General features: G+C 46.4%; 1 protein-coding gene across 1 annotated transcript; it reads left to right on the forward strand.

The window, feature by feature from the left end:
* Positions 1-9,914: 9,914 nt before the first annotated feature.
* CLRN3 (clarin 3) lies at positions 9,915-22,909 on the forward strand. The gene is made up of 3 exons (XM_008685673.2): positions 9,915-10,190; positions 16,926-17,105; positions 22,397-22,909. Exons 1-3 carry the CDS (start codon positions 9,962-9,964, stop codon positions 22,675-22,677), a joined length of 690 nt encoding a protein of 229 aa, XP_008683895.1. The 5' UTR covers positions 9,915-9,961; the 3' UTR covers positions 22,678-22,909.
* The last annotated feature ends 815 nt before the right edge of the window (positions 22,910-23,724 follow it).

Below are 23,724 nucleotides of genomic sequence, written 5' to 3' on the forward strand. Positions count from 1 at the left end.
TGTTCTAGTCTCCTCAAGGATCATGGCTTCCCATTGACCCCCCCCCAACAAACCCTTTATCATATACTTTTTCTCCTGTTTTATACTTTTTGATGGCAGGAGGATACATTTGGTACCTATCACTTTGTCACGATTGTAACTGTATTTGCCACCTTTATTTTTTTTTTAAGATTTTATTTGTTTATTTGAGGGAGAGAGAGAGTGAGAGAGACAGAGCATGGGGGGTAGAGGGAGAGGGAGAAGCAGACTCCTCACTAAGCAGGGAGCCAGATGTGGGGCTCGATCCCAGGACCCTGGGATCATGACCTGAGCCAAAGGCAGACGTTCAACCAACTGAGCCACCCAGGTGCCCCACGCCACCTGCATTTCAAATACCATGTTTGTCTGCAGTTATCGAATGGATCCCTTCCCCAGAGGCTGAGTCCCCTTCAGTTTTGCATCTTTAGTGCTTGGAGCACCTTAAGTAACTCTGAGTGAAAGATTTTTAAATAAATTAATATTATATACATTAAACATATATGTAGCAATTCAAGTTCTATGTTATGTGCTGTTCAGGTTTGCAATCAGTATGTATAGTGAAGTTATGGGGTTATGTTATTTAAATGGCAGTTAACATTACATTACACACAGCTCAAGATACAGAATGTTTTTAAAAATGAAACTGAGAAACATAAGTCCTGCTTACTTCCTTGTTCCCCGGACAACCAGTTCGCCTCTCCTGAGACAAGGTCAGTAGCCAGTTTCTTCTCTATCCTTCCAGAAGAATCCTGGCATTTACATACATATATACATATGAATTGTCTGCCACCCAAATTGTACTGAATAGATATTTTTCATACTATTGCTCATTTTAGTCACCGAAGTCCACGTGCAGGTGCACCGACACTTATTCGAATATGTTTCGGTTGGAAGCCGCTTAGGTGATTCCCAACTGTTTTCTAATTCAAAGATGCTGTGAGGAACACCCTTGTTCATATGTCATTCCCCACATATGAGAGTATGTGTGAATAGAGAATACCGGTTGCGTTATTTTAATAGATGAATAATACATCTTGTGCGTGTGTGTGTGTGTGTGTGCGTGTGTGTGTGTATGCGTGTGAGGGAGAGAGAGAGAGATGCTTTTGGAAATAAGTTTGCACATATGTAAGTACGAGGGCGGTTATTGTTCCATTCACAGTAACAAATACCATCAATTACTTTACTTCTTATGTGATTAGGAAACTGTGATTCAATCCCTTAAGTAAACCGATGTCTAAAAATTAGGGTTGGGCGCCTGGGTGGCACAGCGGTTAAGCGTCCACCTTCGGCTCAGGGCGTGATCCCGGCGTTCTGGGATCGAGCCCCACATCAGGCTCCTCCGCTATGAGCCTGCTTCTTCCTCTCCCACTCCCCCTGCTTGTGTTCCCTCTCTCGCTGACTGTCTCTATCTCTGTCGAAAAAATAAATAAAATCTTTAAAATAAATAAATAAAATAAAATAAAAATAATGAAAATAAAAATTAGGGTTAATACCACTGAAACGCCAAATACTAAAACAATCCAGCACAGAAGTTCTGTGATCTGCTTCAAGTGATTTCATAATGCGTGGCTTAACCTTCTATTCCTCACTTAAAGATCACGGTTTCAGAAATGTTTACACCCTGGTAAAAGCATATTTTTTCCCTCAACCTCTTTGAAAAACCATGAGACCTGCAACAGATTTTTAACAGAAGGAAATGATTTCATATCTTCATTTTCACCATGAAGTCAGTGTATGTAATCCGCAGAACATTATCACTTATAAAATAGTTTATTATCCATCTAATTTTTGCCTTGTGTATGTTTTCACTTTGCTCTAGGAATTGAGGGAAAAGTTGGTGATCGGATACAATGCAGCACTGAGGTCCTAGGGAGACACTCTCGGTAAAGAAGATAGAGGTATTTATTTCTTATCAGTGATTGAAGCAGGATAAAAAATCTTAAATGTTTGATTCCTTGAAGCATTGCAATGTTAAGAAAGGCTTTTATGTATAAAAAAGATTGCCCCTTTAATGGAAAACTCAGATCATATCAAGGCAGTCTTTCTACTGAAATATCTCAAAAGTACGTGTACGTATGAACTACATACATTTTGTAAGAAAAGCATAAATGGACATGAATTAATTAAAAAGAGTAAAATAAATCCTATAACGTGTTCTAGAGCTCTGTGTACCATAAGGTGCATATTCGTGATTTAAAACAACACCACTCACGATTAATAACCCCCATGATAAACAGAAAGGAATCAGCAGCTTCAAATTGTAGTAAAAAGGAAAAAAGGTAACAGCTTGTCCCAGTACATTCTAGGCCACACAGAGGGCATTTTCTTCTTCCTGTCATCCAGACTAGCATTTTCCAAGGTAAGAGCCCGTATGTGGAGGACGTCAGAGATGACCATAGACAGTGGGTCCTACAAGGGTGGCCAGGTTTGACTTCATAGGCAAACTGCATATTTATTTTCATGTAGTAGAGAACTATTACTGACATACCATTTGAGATTTTGTTTCAACTAAGCTGATGTAAATGGTGTCACAGTCGATTAATTCAGACAGAATTCATTTGGATAAAAACAATGAGGACACAGAGATGCTAGCGTGGAAAAATCGCAAGAGCGAAGCTGAAATGACCCACTCAGAGCCACCTCCCGGCTGCTGCTCCAGCGTCCACCTTGGATCTTGGTCTGGCTCTGGCTCTGCCCGCCCCCCCCCCCCCCCGTGAGGGCTCCGTGCCCCAGACTCTGTGTTCTATGGGCACTGGCCTCTGCACCCCAGGCCCTGACATCCCTTTTCCCTGTCCCCTCACCCAGGCTTGGTCTGTCTTTATGCAGCACCCCCCTTCCTGGAGGAGTGCCAGGCCTCCTTGTTCCCCAACAAAGAAGTGAGCCTGAGTCCCTGTCACACCCCAGGAGGTTCCCAAACTGCTTTGAAAAAGATTCTGGATTTGCAGCAAGGTCCCAGGTTCTGCCTCCCCAAACTCAAAATGAGCCAAAGGCAATTCCACTACCAAGACCTTTGCCCCTGAACTCTAGGCCTGTGGGTGTCTGACAACATTCAAGGTAATAAAATGCCAACGGATTTCTGGGGTAGAGGTATGAGGGTGATGTTGTTGCTGTGTTTTGGGGTTTTTTTGTTAGTTTGCTTTGTTTGGTTTGGTTTGGTTTTGCAATAACTTGAAGCTGGCAGGACAGAAGTTCTGGACAAGGATGAGATCTGTGAACTCAGGGACAGAGGTTCAAGAAACACAATCAGCAGGTGGAAACTGAGCAAGACCAGGTGACTGTGACTGGGGGCCTGTGGCAGGTGATGCGTGAGGCTGCCATTGCTCCAGATCAGCGTGAGGCCAAAGCCGACTTGACTTAGGTCAGAGCTCTAGACGTCTTTCCCTCCTGGATGCACTTGGAGAAAAACAAGATAGACAGCTCTCCAGCCAAAAACTGAAGCTTGGAGAAGATACGACCAAGTAGGCCCAGATAAGGTGAACAGGATGTCAAGGAGAATCACTCAAAATCTGTGAGAACAAACCAATGATTGGACAGGACTGCCCACTTTCAGCATAAGCAATGGAAAAAAAAATGTCAAGGGAACTGTGCAAATATATAGCAAGAGGAAAGATAGAGTAAACCTTCTTCGGGTTGGAAAACACTCAGTCCTATGAACAGAAGCAGTTTCCCCTGCATACGCTGTGCTATGTAAGAACTTATAACAAGAAGAATTTAATAAAACAGGGGAGTAATAGATAACAAAACAACGGAGATGAGATGAAAAGGAAATTTCAGAGCAAAGAGAACAAATTAGAACTCCAAACCACACAATTTCGGATTTACATATTTCATATTTTTACATAAATTAGAAAAAGGCTTGGCTGAAAGACAAGCTATCATGGAGGGAAGTGGCAGTGCATTCAGGGGAAAAAGATAAACCACTAAAGCAATCAGAGAGAAAGGTGGGTCAAAGATAGCCCAACTCAAGAATAAGCCGTGTGCCTGGGGTAAGGTCTCAGCAAAGGGAGCTCACGACTCACAGAAATGACACAGAAAAATTTCTTTGCAATGAACTGAATGGGTAGAGTGAAAAGAGAACCCATGAATTAAAAAAAGAAAAAGAAAGAAAGAAAACAATTCTACATAACAATCTATACACAACCTCTGGGTTACCAGCTGACTAGATCTCACGAATGAAGACTTTTGGAGCTATGCTATTGGGACAAATCAGTCCCAATCAGAAGCAAGAAATAAGCCTGACCTCAGGCTCTGCCACAACAGCGTTCAATGTCAAGACAACAGACCAATATGCACAAAATGGTGAAGGGAAGACAATGAGGCAGCCATGTCGTCATTCAAAAATAAAGCGTCCTTTGACCATGATGGAGTAACAGGGACCAGATTGGCCCTCCAGGCTTAAGAAATCAATAGAACAGGGCGCCTGGGTGGCTCGGTTGGTTAAGCGTCTGCCTTCTGCTCAGGTTGTGATGCCAGGGTCCTGGGACCGAGTCCTGTGTGGCGCTCCCTGCTTAGCAGGAAGTCTGCTTTTCCCTCTCCCTTTACCTCTCCCCCTACTCATGCTCTCTCTCTCATAAATAAATAAATAAATAAATAAATAAAATCTTTAAATCAAATAAAATAAATCAATAGAACAGAAAATGATATACAAAGGAATGATCTCTAGACATCAGACATCAGGCAACATAAGGCTGTGATTCCTGAGAGAAAAACAAACGAGAGGAGACTGATCACTGCCCCAGGTAGTTTCCAAAGAAGAAGAGGAAGTCATAAAGAGCCCAAAGAGAGGGAAATGAGAAACTGGGGAGGCAAATGCGGCTAGAACTGGTGGTACAGTCCCCATGGAGAGAGGGAGCTGCATAGGGATCGCTTGAATCTTTGGTTAGTGCTGATCCACACCTGTGAGAGGAAGCTACCTGGGGCCAGCAAAAGACCCACCAGAAAACAGTGTGACAAACACTTCCTGAAGCTTATACAGAGCTGGGAAGAAAGACATTGTAACAGAGAATTCAGAAAGAGACCCACACAAATGCGGTCATCTGATTTTCAACAAAAATGCCAAGGCAATTCATTATGAAGTGAACTTCTCATGACATCAGACTTGAACAGTTGCATATCCACATGTGTAAGGATGAGATTTAGACCTTACTTCATACTATAAACAAAAAGTAACTCAAAAAAGGCAATAATCATAAATATAAGAGCTAAAATGATAAAACTTCTAGGAGAAAACATAGGAGAAAAAAAATCTTGGCAATCTTGGGTTAGACAAAAATTTTCTAAATATTTCATTTGAATCATAATTCATAAAATAGAAAGCTTGGTAAATATGACTTCACCAAAATTTTAAAAATTTTCTCTTCAAGGGACGCCTGGGTGGCTCAGTCAGTTAAGCGTCTGCCTTCGGCTCGGGTCATGATCCCAGGGTCCTGGAATGGAGTCCCTCAACGGGGAGCCTGCTTCTCCCTCGCCTCGCCACTCGTGCTCTCTGTCACTATATCTGTCTCTCTCTCTCTCAAATAAATAAATAAAATATTTAAAAAAAATAAACATTTTTTTCTCTTCAAAGGATAGTGTTAAGAAAATGAAAGATAAGCCAGAGACTGGGGGGAAATAGTTACAAAGCATGTATCTAATAAAAACTTAAATGCAGAAAACACAAAGAAAAGAGCTTGTATGACTCAACAAGAAGATGAACAAAGCTAAGAAAATGGGCAAAAGATTTAAGTGGATACTTTACCAAAGAAAGGATGTAGGTGACAAATAAGCAAATAAAAAGATATTCAATTATTAATATTAGCAAAATGTAAATTGAAGCCATAGTGAGACGCTACTGAGCACTCATTGTAATGCCCAATTATAAGGGACTGATAACAGTAAGTGTTGGAGAGGCTATGGAGCAACTGGAACCACCATGCTCATTGCTTGTGGGAACGCCCATTAACACCACCCCTTTGGAAAACATTCTGTCAGATTCTTCTGAAGTTAAATACATTTCCCATATGCCCAGCAATTTCTCTCCTATGTATTTATCCAAGAGAAGGGAAAGATAATATCCACACAAAGACTTGTACACAGATTTTCTTAATGGCATTATTCATAATAGTTGATAACTTCAATCAACCCAGGTGTCCACCAAAGGCTGAATGGATTAATAAGTTTGGGGGTATTCAGAAGAATCTCAAAGCAACCCAAATACGAAAGACTACATACCATAATACATAATTTCTATGAAATTCTAGAAAAGGCAAAACCGTAGTGATCAAGAAAAGTAGATCACAGAATTGTTGCATAGATAAAATGTATAGGTAATGCAATATTACCTATAAGAGCGACCCAAATTTAAAAACTCAATAGCCAGCCTTTTCTAGTACTATAGAAAAGAGAGTTTTTGCATACATTGCTGGTGGGATTATGAACAGGAGACCAATCTGAAGGCCAATTTGTGTTTGGTATAAAAAAATCCAAAAATGTCTATCTGAACCAGCAGTTCTTCTCCAGGAATTTATCCTGAGGCTATAATTAGCAATCTGTAATCAGACAAGTTTATATGGGCAAAAAAATAACAATACTCCAAATGTCCAAAATAGAACATCGTTAAATGAACAAGGATAAATCCATAAAATGGAATAGCATCAAATGACATGAAATGTTACAAACCTTTGCAGAAGTGGCTTATAAAGTGACTTGCACAGAAAATATCAATAAAATCAGAGAGTAAGTATTGTGAGACTACATTCTCTTATCAAAATTACAGAAAGTAAAAATAAATAACAAAAAATAGAAACGATACTATCATACAATTATTTCACAAACTTATTCTTCAATAAGGAAGAAAAAAATTACAATATCAAGATGTTATATGTCAGTTGACGAAAGATTCTATGTAAAACCTTCCGGACTTGGCCAAAGTCCTATATTGAGAGGAAAATTCAGTTTTAAATACTTTCATTGTGAATCCAACAACAAAATAATTAAGGAAATAAAATATTTATTTCAAAAAATTTAGAAAGACAAAAGCAAAATAAATGTAACTACAGAAATTCAATACAGACAGAAATGACTTTTAATGTTCAAAAAAACAAACCCAGAAAGATGGAATCTCTGTAGAAAGGAGCAGAGAAAATGGAAATTGCTAATTCAGGTGACACCCAGAGTCCTCATTTTCATCCTCCCCTCAGGGACTGTGAGATAACCGTATACCTTTCTGGAGTAGGTCACTTTTCCATTTTTAAGCAAGCTTGAGCTGGTTTGGGTGTGTAGACAGCCTTATGACTTTAAGCACAACATATGAGACTGAAATATTTGATCGACTACATAGACCTTTTTAACTTTAAGCAGCAAAGCATCCACAAAGATGTAAAAAAACAAAAACCCTACCAATATGTGAAATACAAACCATAGAATCAATATATACACTCATATATATATGTATATATATCATGTGGAGTTGATACAGGTTACCACACTTACTGTACAATCATGTATAAAAGAACATCTCTATCTAATAAAAGAACCAACACTGTCAACAGAAACTTATGCAAACGAAAATACCAACAGACGATCAAAATACAAATGTAAGTTAACCCTCAACGCTCCTTTTTTAGAAATAATACCAACAACCTATTTTTCGTCTCCCAGCTTGAGAAAGATGAAAAGGGTTAGTAATAGTGTGTGGTGATGGGGTTGTGGGAAAATGAGCTCTCTGTACGAAGTGCTGTTGGCAGATGCTTCAAGTGGTCCAAACTTTCTTCCGGTCTGCACGCGCTTGTTGACTCAACAGTTCTGTGTGTAAGAATCCATCACAAAGGAACTCCTGGAAAGGCTAACAAAATGGAACATAGAAGAGGCATCATCACACCACGGGTACAGCAGCGAAAAAGTGGAAACAACTAAAATGTCCCCCCCAAAAAATAGATATGTGTAAGTAAATTATGATTACATGTCACAAGGGCAAAACGGATCGATTGGTGAATTGTCCCATGACAAATTGTTGAGATTCGTAGTAGCGCATTTTAGAGTTGAGCATAAAGTAGAACTTGGTTTTAATATGAATGTAGGTGTAGACATAAAGATGTGGGGATAAAAGTCTCTGCCCAAGTATGAACAGAATTACTTCTTCCAGAGTGAATTTTTAATTATATTTGCTTTCGTCTTTATTTTTGTTAGTTCTATGTGATATATTTTTTGTAATGAGCCTATATAATCTGTGTATCACAATACAAAATTATTTCACTCTGGAAAATGGGCTTAAGGATGCCTGGGCGGCTCAGTCGGTTAAGCACCAGCCTTCGGCTCCGGTCATGATCCCAGGGTCCTGGGATTGAGTCCCACATCGGGATCCTTGCTCAGCAGGGAGCCTGTTTCTCCCTCTGCCTGCTGCTCCCCCTGCTTGTGCTTTCTCTCTCTCTGACAAATAAATAAATAAAATCTTAAAAAAAAAAAGAAAAGAAAAGAAAAAGAAAATGGCTCAAAGGAAATAAGTACTGAAACTACTGAAATAACTACTTAAAAATACAGTCAGAATAAAGACTTAATTGGAAAAAAATCAGTTCTCCCAATAATATACAATGTTGTGAAGACAGAATAAAGCATGCCCATTCACCTGCGTAAAGGTGGGTGGTCAGATCCGTATGAATTTTTCTAAGAAGCAGCTGAACAAAGCGTAGCAACAGCTTCAGTAAAAGTTCGCGTGCTTTGACTCACTTCCAGAAATCCAAGCCAGGAAATACCCAGAGATATGGACAAGGGTTAGGTAGAAGTACGTTCATGCATGTTTGCATGGCTTTTTTCAATCACAAATTAAAAATAAAAACAGCATACATGTCCACAACAGTGGAGTATTTGTTCGTATGTCTCCAATAATTTATTTAACAAATATTTGCTGAGTGTCTGCTCTTTGACAGACCCTGGAGTCTAGTGGTCAGCAAAACAAACATGGCTCACCTCCTGAGGCCCATAGTCCAGTTCCTCTAAGGGGAAAGACAGAAGACCCACTCATTCCACCACGCATACGTTAGGTGCTATTCAAGAAAAGTACGGGACACAAATGTGCATTTATGCTGTTACTTTATAATCAAAGAATACAATAAAAAGAGGAGAGCAAACATGTTGTGAACATCTATTTACTATCTTGAGAAGCGATGTGCTTGCCAAACGGAGGAGTGCCTCTGAGAGACAGAAAGGATCATTTGTAAACCATTAGCCACTCAACAGGGAAGAAGGAGAGGCAGCATGAAGACCTAACAGGAGAATGCTCAGAACCATTCCCATCAGAGCACTGAGGACACATAAAGATGTCCTTAGATACCCTCTCAAGTCATAAGTTAAATAATGTGCAACTATCATCTAGTTTGGAGGAGGAAACTTGAAAGGTGCACCCCTCTAATGAAGTCTAAAAGTAAGGAGGTTGTCAACTTTGCTCTTTTCATTTCACAGCGTCTTTAGCAAAGGCTGAATCTTCTCAGCGTTCCTTTTTGACCCGTTGTTAGGGTCGCGTCCTTAACGGTAAAGCCAGCCTATGCTGTTGGCTGCCGGCGTCCGCAACATCGTGGGAGGACGGGCCCTCGTGTTTTAGGGATTCTAGTCCTGACATGGTAGGCTGAGCGTGCTCCGAGGGCACATGACAAAGAGTTATAAATTAATTGTGTGCTCGAGGAAGTCCTTGGGAATACCTGCCTGCCCCTTGTTTCCGCTGGTTGCTTGTCACCATGGCAACCCCTAACTCCAGACCAAAGTTCAGCCGCTATAAATCTTTATGACCACATTCATAGTCCAGTGTTCCTTGGGGCATTTTGTCCCTTGAAGAGCAAGCTGTTATATTTTATAAGAAGCGTTCATTCAGACTCCATTTCTAAATACTGGGCTCCGAATGATAAGGTCCCCACATAGTACGAAAGATCGTTGCTTTCTTTGTTGACCGTGGGACCCTGACCTTCCCGAGAAGATGCCGACGACGAGGAAAACCCTGATGTTCTTATCGAGCTTTTTCACGAGCTTTGGGGCGTTCATCGTAGTCTGCTCCATGCTTGCGACCCAAGAATGGGTCAGCAGCAGAATTGCCATCAGTGACGCTTCTTCCAATGGTAGTCTCGTCATCGTCTATGGACTCTTCCGTGGTAAGAGTCATCAAGAATTCAGTCATGGACTTGAGGAATTGGAGAAAGACTTTGGAGGTAAATGAGAAATTAATTTGAATGGGTACAGGGAGATTGCATTAACTGGGTAAGACTCATGTCAGCCTCTACTGGGGCCAAGTAACTGCTCAAAAATGATTCCCTTGTAAAAGCTGTGAGATGGCTTGTAGATATGAACATATATTTCACCCACATTATTATTTTGGCTTCCTCGGTTCTGGTTGTGTCTGTTAGCAGCACAGTCTAAATAATTCTGGCAGAGGCTCTGTTGAAGCAGCATTACCAAGTTTACTGGCAAGTAAATAATTAAGTAAGTATATCTAGCAGGAATATGGTATCCAGGGGCGCCTGGGTGGCGCAGTCGTTAAGCGTCTGCCTTCGGCTCAGGGCGTGATCCCGGTGTTCTGGGATCGAGCCCCACAACAGGCTTCTCTGCTGGGAGCCTGCTTCTTCCTCTCCCACTCCCCCTGCTTGTGTTCCCTCTCTCGCTGGCTGTCTCTCTCTGTCAAATAAATAAATAAAATCTAAAAAAAAAAAAAAAGGAATATGGTATCCAGCATAGACAGATAGTAAGAACAGTATTTTTAGTTGTATTGACTGCAGATTTTTTTAAAGATTTTATATATATATATTTATTTATTTATTTATTTATTTATTTGGAGAAAGAGAGTGAGAGAGAGACAGTATGAGCAGGGTACAGGGCAGAGGGAGAAGCAGATTCCCCACAGAGCAGGGAGCCCAACGCAGGGCTCGATCCCAGGACCCCAGGATCATGAGCTGAGAAGAAGGCAGATGCTTCACTGACTGAGCCACCCAGGTGCCCCTAAAAGCAACATTTGTAAATTTATTTAACGCCTGGGATGGACTTTGCATTGAGTGGTGTTGCGTGCAGGTAAACAGGCATTACCAGCGTGACTCAGTCATTACCGCTGACTTACAAACGTGCGTCATTACCTACCTCATACAAATGTAGTATTTGGTGTGAGTTTGAGCCTTAAATCCTGAGCAACGTAGTTGTATCTCCAAGTCATGAAATTGTCTCTTCGGCATTAGCAAAAGCAACATCTCCTCCAGTGGTCCGGTACCGTTACACCCCTCCTCCAGGACCGGCCTCCGCTTCTCGGGAAAGCGAAGAATATTCCCTTTGCAGCAACCAGAAACTGAGACTTTCAAACATGCGGTCACACATTCAGTATGTGAATAGCATTTTCGGAACCAGAATGTGTACTAGTTCCGGAGTTTCCAGACACACTGAAAAATTTTTAAATATGAGATAACAGCCGGTGAATTTTTTGATTTTCATGCGGTCTGTTTGGAACCAGTTGGTTCCCGTCTGAGCTACATGGCTTCAGTGAGAGCCTGATTACCTCTATCAGGAAAGCTCGGGGAGGCCAGGGGAGGTCGGAGCCTGGCTCTAGAGCCCGATGTGAGGGAGGGTGAGGGACGCTGTGGAGATCGCGGGAGAGGCACTGTCGAGAACACCCCTGAGGGCACAGGGCCAAGTGGGCGCTGTGGAGCCAGATGGCAGCGTGGACGAGGCACACTGTTTGCATTTGCTTTGCCTGGCTCTCTACTTTCATTCTTTGTAGCTGCAGAGCCATGGTCAACATTCTAAAGTCACTGGCCAGCGTCCAGGTCCTGTAGAAGATAAGCCGCCCCCAATCAGAGAGGGTACACCACAGCTTGCTCTGGCTGATGTCTGCTGAGGGCTCCCCGGTGCCTAGGGGGTGTTCACTGTGGAGGGTTCTAGCAATCACTGGACTGGGAGCATTTGTCAACAGTTCTCTAAGATAGGGAAACGTCATATAACTAGAACGTATATCACGGGGTCAGCGGCTGCAGACCCATGGGTGTTTTCCCTGGAGAGCAGAACTGGAGACTGAGGCATGACTGCCGCCCTGCGGGTTTCTCGGGACCACATGGGGCTCATCTCAAATCAGAAACCAATCATTGGCAGCAAAATAAAATCTGTATAAATGCCACTTTCTTCCCCAGCAGTGATGCGTCAACTTTTCCATTGAAGACGTTAACATTATCAACGTCTTGCCCAGGATGAGGTCACACTGAAAATCTCCAAAGAGGAGTTAATATTGCAAAGCTCTGCTATATTTCTGCACAGGACTTATCACATTGTGCCAATTTGGGCTGTAGATTTTGAGATAACAGCACAGTATGAAGTGACAATGGCTGATTTCAACACTCCAAAAGAATCCAGCCACCAATAGGTCAACTGGTGGGGAAAATAATCCATTAAACCCGGCAAGGAAACTCTCTAATATGTGACTAGATTATGTGGCCAGCTCAGGCCGACCTGGAGATCTACCAGCTTCATCGGTGGCATCTCAGTTTGTCCAATATCCAGATGAAAAGTTACAGCCCCTGTGTCCACCAGTAAGCACTTTGCTTTTGCGACTCCAGATGTTCTGGATATTGAATTTCAGTCCAAAACACTTCCCTGAGCAGCTGCTCGGTGAGGGAGGGCCTGGGACACTGCGAGTCACTGCACATGGCTCCTGGGCTTGGTGAGCTCACCATAGCTTCTAGCTAGAGAAAGGCCCCGTCAGTTAAATCTGGCAGTGCAGGTCGCTATGACAGCAAGGGGGAGTTTCACCCAATCTCCCCGCCCACCCCACCCACCAGTCTCTTTTCTCCGCCTACCCCATTTGTTCTCAGGGGACACAAAATTGCACCATTGGCCCAAGCTAAAAAATAATTAGAACAGTAAATCTGCTGCAAAAACGAATTAATTGCAAGGAGACAAACCAATGAGGCTTATTTCTTCCTTAGTACTCCTGCTTACCAACCTCCCCCCCACCCCACATCTATACTTTTCCGAGAAGGAGCCACTTATTATTTGTCCCCAGAGACATGACCGTGCCGGGTGATGGAGTTTAACAGGGCAGAAAAGGCACTCCCCCTCCTTCTCCGTGAGAGAACCCAGATACATTTCCCAGAGGCTGGGCATGCCAGCTGGGACTTCTTGGAAGACCTCAAAGGCCCAACTTGTCAGGGGCACACTGAGGTCCACGGGTTGAGGGGTCCACTAGGTCAGGTTCCCTGATGACCAGGTGCTTGAGGAGTGGGTGGGGGCGGTTCCCACCCACCCACAAAGCCACTGGTTCTCCCTCAAGTTCTGAGGACTGATGGAAAACCAGAGCTAGGAAGACCGTATGGCGAGTGGCTCCGGAAGGGTTAAATCCCCATGCGCAGAAAGCCCGACGTCTGGATGACCCATTTCTGTACACTGCCCACCGCCCCCAGCACATTTTCTGCCTCCCAGCTGTGGGAGCCACGGCCTCCTTCCTGAGGTTGCCAGAATCCGGGCAATTAGTTCCGATTGTGAGGTGGTTTTCCTGATTCCAACGCTTGGCCCTGAAAAGGAAGAGGAGAGAACGGAATGTATTTGCTAATTTTGTAGGCAGAGAGCAGCTGTCAGATGCTCGGGGTAGGGGGGGGTTATTCTATTTCATTCTTGCTAACTTTCCCTGAATTTCCAGCTTTCATTGTCTGAGTTCCGAGCCGGGAGGGGGCTGAGAGCCACAGCTGTCCTACCTGTGTGGCAGGAAATTCAGAAGCTGAAATAGAATTTTAAATACAGCAGTTAAAATTCTGATAAACCGTTCCGTTAATACAAAGAAGAGTATGAGTCAGGAGGCTCTACATTGACGCCCTTTTGAAAAATCGTGTCTGTTAGATCTTACCAACTGTCAAAAACAAAGCCTAACCTAATTGTCACTTTCTAGTTTACTCTGAAAAAGTAGAATGTTCCCCATTTGCAAATAAACATCCATGTGCAGCTTTTAATAAGTGTATAAAGCAGAAATATTCGCCAGGGCACACCGGAGATGACATTCTCCCCACACTGAAATGTCTATTTTCTAGTTAAGTATCCAAATTATTTCTTACTGGCTAAACACAGAGTTTATTTGGTCCCCAGCAAATTTCTGGTTAGTTTCAGGCTTCCTCCTTGGTGGCCTGGGAGGCGCAGGGTGAGTGGCATGGGAAGCAATTCTTCCTCATGGCGACAGTTGGAAACTCCGTAGCATTTGACCCTGCACCTCCGAACAGGTGTGTCCTACTTCCCGTTTTTCTCTAATCCTACTCTGCTGTCATTACCCACTCGTTTCAGGACAGATGCATGCTACGTTAGAGCTCGGAGAGTCCCCGACCCTGGCCTCTCCATGGCAAGCTAGGGAGCAAGCGTCTCAGCCTGAGCTCAGAGCCTTCCTAACAGCACAGCCCACGCAGCTCCCCACAGGGCAGGTGGCCCATCGGACTTCAGCCATCCTCACCCAGGCCATAGGTGGTGGCAGGCAGGACATTTATAGTTTAACTCTGTCATTAGAGTTCTCCTTGGGATGCGTCCCACAGGGGGCTGTGCTGAGGACCTGGCCCAGCCTGTGGGTCATTAGCAGAAGCTTTGAAACAGTCCAGTCACTTCTGGGTCCATGTGAGCTGAACTTTGCTCCCAGGCCTGCCTCTCACTGAGGAGCAAAATGTTCTCAAGTCACAGGTGGTGACATCATCGGGTCCTTGTTGCTGGGCTGATAGCTTCCCTCTTCTGGCCTCTGTGTTCTCCGAGGGGGTTCCCAGGGATGCGTGGCCACGCCTGCATGGGCCGGCTGCTGGTCTCCATCTCTGCTCCTCTTCCCACCAGTATGGTTTCTGCAGCCTCTCGCTGTCCACTGTCCAGGGACAGGAAATCTGTCTCCCTCCCAGAGTGTTGCTGATGTAAAAAAAATAATAAAAATCAGAATTAACAATCTAGGTGCTCAGAACTGGAGAGAGGAGAGATCTGGTACAGGTCGTACCCCCTCTGATCGGGGAGAGCTGTGCCGCTCTGGCCAGCGTGTTTTGGGGCTTGAAGTCAGAGTCAAGTGTGTGCAGAGCAGGGAGCAGGCGGGCAGGAGTTTTGGAATCATGCCTTACGAAGAACATTCTGGAGATGTGGGCTGTCGATCACATTGGGGTTTATGTCTCTCTTCAATGACGAGAGAGGCTGCCAGACTGAGAGGAGCAAGTAGACTCTGCGTTGCTCCAGAGGAAGCAGTAGGACTTCGGGCAAAAGGCAGAGAGACGCATGTGTGGGCCCAACACAATGAAGAGCTTTCATTCATTCATTCATTCATTCATTCATTCATTCATTCATGTGTGTGTGTGTTTTAATTTAAATTTCAGTTAGTTAACATACAGAGCAATGTTGGCTTCCGGAGTAGAGCTCAGTGACTCATCAGTTCCATACGACACCAGTGAAGAGCTTTTAAATGATGAAAGCGACGTGGCATGAAAAGACCTTACAAAGACAGAGCCCCTTGTCACCAAGACACATGTCAGGAGCAGGCTTGGTGGCTCCTTCCCCAGGGCTCCTTCCCCAGGGCGCGCCCCCTCCTGTTCCCAGGGACCCTGTTTCTTGGAGCTCTCTGGTTCAGAGAGAGAGAGATAAGGAGCTCCCAAGCCCTGGAACAAGGGATCTTTCCTGTCCTTTCTGGTTTCTGTTCCTTACAGCTGCTCTGTGGCGAGGCTGGGAGTGGCTCCCCGCTCTCTCCCAGGTGCCTGGGAAACAGGAATGGAAAGAAGAAGGCTTTTATTTTCTCTTACCGGACCTCCCCTGCCCATCACAGTTCTCCTATCTCACAATTCCCAATGACTTCGTTGGTATCTTACGATGAACTCTGAAATCTTTTCCCCAGATTCCTTTCTGTGTATCATTGTGGCTTTTGCAGAACATCGTGGTAAACACGTTAGTTAATGTGGTGGCAATCACCTAAGGCCCTAAGACACCCGGCAGCCTTTGGACATGTTTTATAAATGCATGGGTGGGGTTACCGGTAAGTGTGGGGACAGCATGCCTCCGGTGTCTGGTCAGTCTGTGTTGTAAACAAAGGATCGAGCAGGGGAAACATGCATAGGGACGGTGGCTGGTTGCGGTTAGAAACAGGAGGATGGCAAAAGCAGGAGCTCACAGCTAACCGCCAGGACATCTGTGTTTCGTTTGGCACGAGTGCATATCCATGTCTGGAGCTCCTTTGCACTTAAGAAATGTGCACATTTTATAAAATGCTGTTGGAGCTCAGAGGAACTGAGCTTGGGGAGAGTTCTGATGGTTTACCCACGGGTCAACTTCTGCGTTTGAGCCACATGGGTCCTGGGTCCTCTCTGGCTCCGGGGAAGTGACGTCAGGAAGTGTGGCCGACACCCCATTTGTACACACAGCAGTCACCTGCCTGTCCCCAAGGCCATCTTTGGTTCCCAGTTACCTGGTCACCTCCATCAGCCCCTCCCCTCCTGGCCTTCTGTGTAATGGGCTCACCTCCGAAATCTCGGGGTGTCCCGGATCCTCTGGGTCACAGGTTTTGAGTAAGTGTCCCCAAGGGGAAGCACAGGAGTGCTCCGAGCAAGGGAACACCGTCCCTGAGGAAGCGTGTTGATGCCCACCAGCAGGCACCTGAGGCCAGGATGCGCTGGGGTCACGTGTCCCGCCCTGCCGCTCCTTATCAAGGAGGGCATCCCTTTTTCTCGGGGAAATTAAAATTGGGGTGGATAGCCAGTTATCCGAAGTCCTGCGGTTACACACATTCAAGGATGCCGGAGGGAAAGAGGACCCCGAGGCCCCGCCCCTTCCGGTTCGCGCACCTGAGAGGTGCCGCCTGCTATTCGCTCCCCCAGCGCCCGAGAAGGGAGGGTGCAAAGGACTGCCAGGGGTGCTGGTGTAGCCCTCGGGTCTGGGACTGGTGTTTGCTTTTTGTGCTACGTGCTTACCACATACTGCTTTAGTTTTAGAGAAACTGAACAATTCTTCCCAGAAGACGCTGCATTTGGTGGTTATCCTGTCCCTGGTCCTCAGCCTGTGCACCTCGCTGATCAGTTCTGGGCTCACCTTTTACAACAGCGTCAGCAACCCCTACCAGACGTTCTTGGGGCCAGTGGGCGTGTACACCTGGAGCGGATTTGCTGGTGAGTATCCCCGGGAACACCGGGCGCTCTGCTGACGAGCACGGCCTCTGTGTCTCTGTCCCTCTGCGGCTCGGCCCCACGCATGCACACACACGATCCCGGGGAGCCATGGAATTTAAGCAGACCTGGTATGTGCCAAGTTGTGTGCTGGGGCCCGGGGTTTATGTTTGTAAACCTACAGCATTTATTAAGCTCCTTGGAAATAAAAGTGTTTTAAATGCCCTGGTGGAGGGGCGCCTGGGTGGCACAGCGGTTGAGCGTCTGCCTTTGGCTCAGGGCGTGATCCCGGCGTTGTGGGATCGAGCCCCACATCAGGCTCCTCCGCTATGAGCCTGCTTCTTCCTCTCCCACTCCCCCTGCTTGTGTTCCCTCTCTCGCTGGCTGTCTCTGTCGAATAAATAAATAAAAAAAAAAATCTTAAAAAAAAAAAAATAAAATAAATGCCCTGGTGGAGAGGCAAGGAGTGACATGTGGACAGGGTGTGAGGTGTTAAAATATATAGCCTACACCACTCTTTGCTGTTGAGAATCAAAAGTAAGGGGCTGAAGACAATGCTCCTACATCGACAAAACATTCACGGTTGACAACAAACTCCTGCTATGTGCTGAGCTCCAGATTAGGTTCCGTATAGGAAGTACACACACACACACGTATACACACACACGCACACACACACACATACACAAACACACATGCACACACGTGCACACACGTACACACAAACATGCACACACATACACGCACGTGCACACACACAAACACATGCACACACATAAGCAATCACACACGTACACACACAAACATGAACACGTTCACACACATGCACACACACATGCACACACAAACACACATTCACACACATACATGGACACACATACACATTCACACATGCACACACATACATGCACATGCATACACACATACACAAACACATATGCACATGCATATACATATACACACATTCACACACATACACACATGCACGCACATACACATTCACACATGGACACACGTACACACACATACACGCACGCACATACACGAACACAGATGCACATGCATATACACATACACACATGCACACACATATACTCATACACACATTCACATATACACACGTACACACACACATACACACACGTGCACACATTTACTCTCCTCACCTCCGAATAACAGTGTGGGCTAAAATCCAAACATGACACATCTCTATGACTGTGCACCGAGGACCAGAAAGAAGGTCATTTAGAGACTCTGGGGCCAACACCCTTCTTGTGGGTGACCTGTGAGCCCCGGGTGATTCTGCGTGGTGTGGCGAGGTTACTTTGTGTATTGGTCAGGGTTGGGTGGGGTGCAGCAGAGATGGGAAGCAGATCCCAGCTTCGGTCCCACGATGCGTGGCTCTCACTGGGGTTTCTCGAGGCTCAGTAGCCACCGTGAGTGCCCAGAGGCATGGTCAAGTGGCTGCCTCGGCTCTCGCCAGGAGGCCAGATTTCTTCCGCTCTCTCCCCCTCTCCACCGTGAGAACCTGATCTTGAGAAAGGACCTGAAGAAGCCTGTCCTACCTACAGGCTTCTGTAGGAGCTGGCTTTCTGCCAGGTGGTGCATTTTAACAGAAGCCAGGAACTTTCAAGTACTCGAAAGGTGGTCTGGATAATAAGGTACCAGGAAGCCTTGAAGAGGACTCTGGGCAGCTTCCTCTTGTCCCTCCGTGTGAGGCCATCCTTGCACGAGCCCCTTGCCGGTGGTGGGAAGGGATGCGCGGGTTTCTGCACTGCAGCCATCCGTAGTGCTGTGCTGGAGAAGAGGGACATCCGGCTCTCGGGGGAGGGGCGCCCTGACTGTAACTCCGTGGCCTTCTTCAAGCCAACAGTTGAAGAGGTGCATGAGCCAGCCCCAGGCAGCACTGATCAAGGGAAGTCCATGTGACTCACTGCTCAAGAGGGAATGCTTTTAAGAGTGCAATTCATAATCATTCAGCTGGGCCAGCGGTGGGACCTGGGACTGCAGGTCTGGCTACACTGCATGCTCGCTCCGCGGCTCTGAGGATTTGGGGTCGGGCTGCTTTAGCCACATCCACACATGACTTGTCCTTTCTTCCTGTGGTTTTATTACCTGGTGGTAAAAACAAACACACACACACACACACACACCCATTTACTGGGCACCCTCTGTGGGCCAGCCACAACAGTGCTGTGGAATGCTCCGGTCTCACAGACGCACCAGGATCCGGCTGAGGGACTTGGTTACAAACTCAAACGTCCTCTCCCGAAGGCCAGTCTTCCTCTCCCCAGGCTATTTCTAGGATTATAGCTCACCTCAGTCAAACCAAAGGCAAGACTCCTCGGCACTCTTTGCCAGGGTAAAAAAATGGATTATATAAATTTTTTGCTCATATAATTAAGCAGCTAAAGAAAGCGGTGGCTTCAGGCACAGCTGGATTCAGGATCTCAGCCCACACTGTCAGAACTCTGATTCCCTTCTGTGCTTGTGTCTTGATTTTCCCAGTGCTCTCTCTGGCAGTAAGCAGTGGGTGGGCCCCCTTAGGGCAGGATAACTGCCAGCAACCCCAGGAGAAAGACTTCTTTTCCCCCAAATCTGACTCTCCCTGGAATTGTCCTTCCCCACCCCTGGAGCAATCCCCATGGCCACCAATGGGGTTGACCTCACCGGCTGACCCACCCAATGCCTGGGACACCTGACCCCTTGGAGCTGGGGCTGGGGGCAGTTCCAAGAGGAGAAGCAGGTGCCAGTACCAAAGGAGGTTTGGATGTGGGGCCTCAGACACAAAACGGGACCACGTCGCCACACTATGGCTGGTGGGGCACAAAGCTTGTTGCTTCATAAACCCTGCTTCTGCAAGGCCGGAGTTTCCAGTTCTCTGTCTCCACAGTCAAAGATAAGCTGACTTGGCACATGGCAGAGGCCGATGCATGTCTGTGGAGGAAAACATGAAAAACACGGGGCCGGTGGCCTTCCCCTCAATCTCCGCCTACTTCTAGCAACAAAGAATTGTCTGACAGCGGGCGAGCTCGTGCGGCGTTCCTTTCCCAGCTTGGGGCAAGTTCTAACACACAGAAGGGGCTGTCAGGTGGGCAGAGACACAATCCGAGACATCGATGTGTGCAGAGGAGGTCTGCATTCTGGCAGGGGTCACAGGGAGATTTTTGTGGCATCGGTCTTCGCGTCTGGCCTCCTCTGAACGCCCCTCCTGGCCTCTTGATCCCAGTGCTCTGAGAAGCCAGATGTTTGTCCTGAGTTTGCCTCTGGGGGCTCCCGATTTTCTTCACATGAGCTCTGAGTGTGCAGAACGTAGTGGAAACTGTTTAGGTGAGGCTCGGCCTGCAGAAGGCTTTTATGCACAAAGATGCCATTGACATATCCTTGCTTTGGGTCATCTTGGCTGGAGACTTGGTCCCGTTGGTCAGGCTGGCTCAGGGGCTCTCGAACCAGAGGGAAGTGCTGCAAATCCCTCATGAGGCTGGATTTGTACAAATGCCCCTTGGCTGCAGGGAAGAGGACGTGGGCTTCCTAGCGTGGTTCGGAAGGAACAGGACCAGATTCTGTTTTGGAGGAAAACACAGCAGCATCACAGCCTCCCAGGCTCCTGCGCCCTCTGACCTCAGCCTGCCCTTCGCCCCACAGCAGCCTGGCATGGCCCGACCCTGACCACAGGGGCTATAACCGTAGGCTGAGAGAATGTTGGGGCCTGGCAGAACTTTGCACATTGTTTGATCCTCATCCCAGGACCCCAGAGAGCAGAAGGTGATGGGGCAGGTCACATGGCCTGGTGGGGACAGGCCAGGCCTGGAGACAGCATCCTGAGCCTTCAGGAGCTCCCTCTGGTACCATGGGGCCCTCTTTACCCTCCATAAATCCCCTGTCCCAGAGAGCCAGAGAAGCAGACAGGGAGAGGCAGCTCCTTCCTGCGGAGGCTCAGGTCAGCACATGTCTGCAGCGAGCCCTCCCGACCCAAATCAAAGCCGAGCCCTTCCCACCGCAGAGAAAAGCGTGTAACCCTTTGTTCACCCTGCCCCTTTGTGACTAAGTTTTTACAAGAATTTCACAAGAGCATAATGAAGGATAATGAAGGAGTGTGAGATGCGTAGAGCATCAGAGGAGGGGCTCTTGTATGTCCAAATTATTGAGAAATAAAACCATCTTGCTGAGCATGAAAGTCCGTCATCAAGGACAGTCCAAGTGTTCTCCTCACACAAAAGCCCATGTGTCAGGGCCTTTGGAGGATTGGGAAAAGTCTCTGGGTGAGGCTATGGCCAGGACACGTTGACCCCAGAACGTCTGTCCAGTTGTGGGTAAATGTTCTCAGAGATGGGCAACCATCCCCTCCGTCAGTCTTGGAACATTCCATCAGCTTGTAGAGCACCCTGCACTCACCCTCTGGCCATCGCCGCCTCCCCACTCCCAGCCCAGCCCCATTCCAACCAACCATGAATCTTCCCTTTGTCTTGGTCAAGCTGATCCCCTTTGGAAGTTGAGGAATGAGGTCCAGAGAAGCCCTGGGGCCGTGTGGCTGGAGATTTAGAACCCGGCTCTCTCTGACCCCAGAACTCTCTTCTCCAACTGGGCCAAGGTGGCTGTCCAAAGTCACTACCAAGACACACTCTCCAGGGGAGGACATTGTGAAGAAGAAAAGGGGAAGAGAAGACAACAAGTTCTCTTTTCATGAGTGTAGCGAGGATACCCTTCCTGGTTAAACGCTATGCTTCACTGTGAGCAGAGTGAAAGTCCAGCCAGCGTCGGAGACTCTCCGGGGTGGTCTCTTCCTCTGTAGTCAGTGCTCAGGACCCTCAGAGAGGCTCCCTATGGGCCAGGTCCTGTCTCTCGGTCCCAGGGGTTCCGAGCTCACTGCTCCCTATGCGTCTTCGTGTAGGCTGCCTCTTCTGTTTGCAAAGCTCTGTCCTTCAAGGACCCTCTGTCCTTGTCATCCATCCAGTCCTCTCTAGAAAGTTTGACTCTCATGTCTGCTCATTCTCTAGTTCATTCCGCACATTTCTGCCTGCACTGGCTGCGGGAGGGGTCCACGACATGCCGGCAGCACAGCACACCCTGCAGAAAGGACTTGAACTGTATTTTTGCCCTTGGCTGGGCACTGTCCTCAGTCTGTAGCAGTTCATGCCTAGAATCTAGCTCAGGTCTTATGCTTGCTTTACACTCCAATACCTAGAAGACTGTAAACCCTGTGTGTGCCCACAGAGCACAGGTTCCTTTAAGAATAAAATTGACATTAAAAAAGGTATCACTGTATCATTTACGAGACTAAATCTTCTTTCCAGCCTTCTTCACTTTCGTGACCATGATACTGTTCGTGGGGAACGTACAATCCAACCACCTCTCGGAAGAACTGGCCCAGACGCTGTACCCACAATACCCAGCAGCTGCCTACGGAGGAACTACCCACAGCTACGGTCACTCGTTTTGGCTTGCGCTGCTCGTCATTCTTCTAAGTATTGTCTCCATGGTCATCATTGTTTTCTACCAGAAGACCAGATATCAGCGAAAGCAGGAGCAGAGAAAGCCCATGGAATATGCTCCAAGGGACGGAATTTTATTCTGAATTTGATGTTATGTTATTTTGTCATTAGGTCTATTCTATTGTATGTCGGCTCCCGAGTGGTGACTGGCTCGCTTGTCTGGACAATCAGCAAGGTTAAGTGCAGCCCTGGTTGACTGTCACTTTGTGATAGTTTTGTATCTCATGACACTCCATAAATGATGTCACCTTGCAAAGGGTTCTTCCCACTAGGGTGGGGAAGATGGAGGGGCAATCTCTCCAGTCCATGCAGTGTTCAAAGCGGTAGAATGATTCAGAGACTCTGGACCCTCCCGACCCGGTCTCACTCTCTAAGACAATAAAGGTTTGGTGGTGTGCACTTTAGCACCTAGGATCTCCTTCTCCTCAGAAGGTACCAGGTATGTCTATTCCAGCTGTTTTGGGGGATTCAGAACTCGTCTTTCCAGGACCAGGTGTTGGAAGCAAAAGGTGGGCAAGACTTTGGAGTAAATGCCCTGGTCCTCTGGACCCCTGGTTGCTGACATAATTCAAACCCAATGGTGGGTAGAAGTGCTGATATATGACCTTCAAACCCATTTTTGAGGTTCCAAGGTGCAGCTTTTGTATGGAAGAGACTAGGAAGGGAGAAGATTTAAGAAAGATAAAAATTATAGCCCTGTAGCCTTCACACTAGGGAGGTTAAATGTATTTTTGGCTTAAAAGGATTGCAGTGAATTAGTCAAAACGGAAATGTAACGTTGCAAGAAGTTCTAGGAACCAACCCTTTGCCATTGACATAGTATAGTTGGCTGGATGGGAGTGGATCGGCCATCAGTGGACTTCGGCCCAGCCAGAGGGTAAGAGCACTGGGCTTGCAGCCATCCCTGAGTGAGGGCTAGGCAGATGGAGAACACAGTTGTTGGGTTGCCCTCTAAGAACGGGTGGGTAAAATTGGTTCACAGAGTCAAAAGAACACAATGGGTCACCAGGAATATTTTGAAAAGCTCCAGAATGGATTAGACCCACTTTGCCAATAGGATATTCTTCCAGAAAATCCCTTTGAGGATCTTTTGTTCATGAATATCCCATAAGTCAGCCAGGTTTAACATT

Source organism: Ursus maritimus, unplaced genomic scaffold (genome assembly GCF_017311325.1).
Source record: "Ursus maritimus isolate PB19 unplaced genomic scaffold, ASM1731132v1 scaffold_7, whole genome shotgun sequence".
Taxonomy (NCBI): domain Eukaryota; kingdom Metazoa; phylum Chordata; class Mammalia; order Carnivora; family Ursidae; genus Ursus; species Ursus maritimus.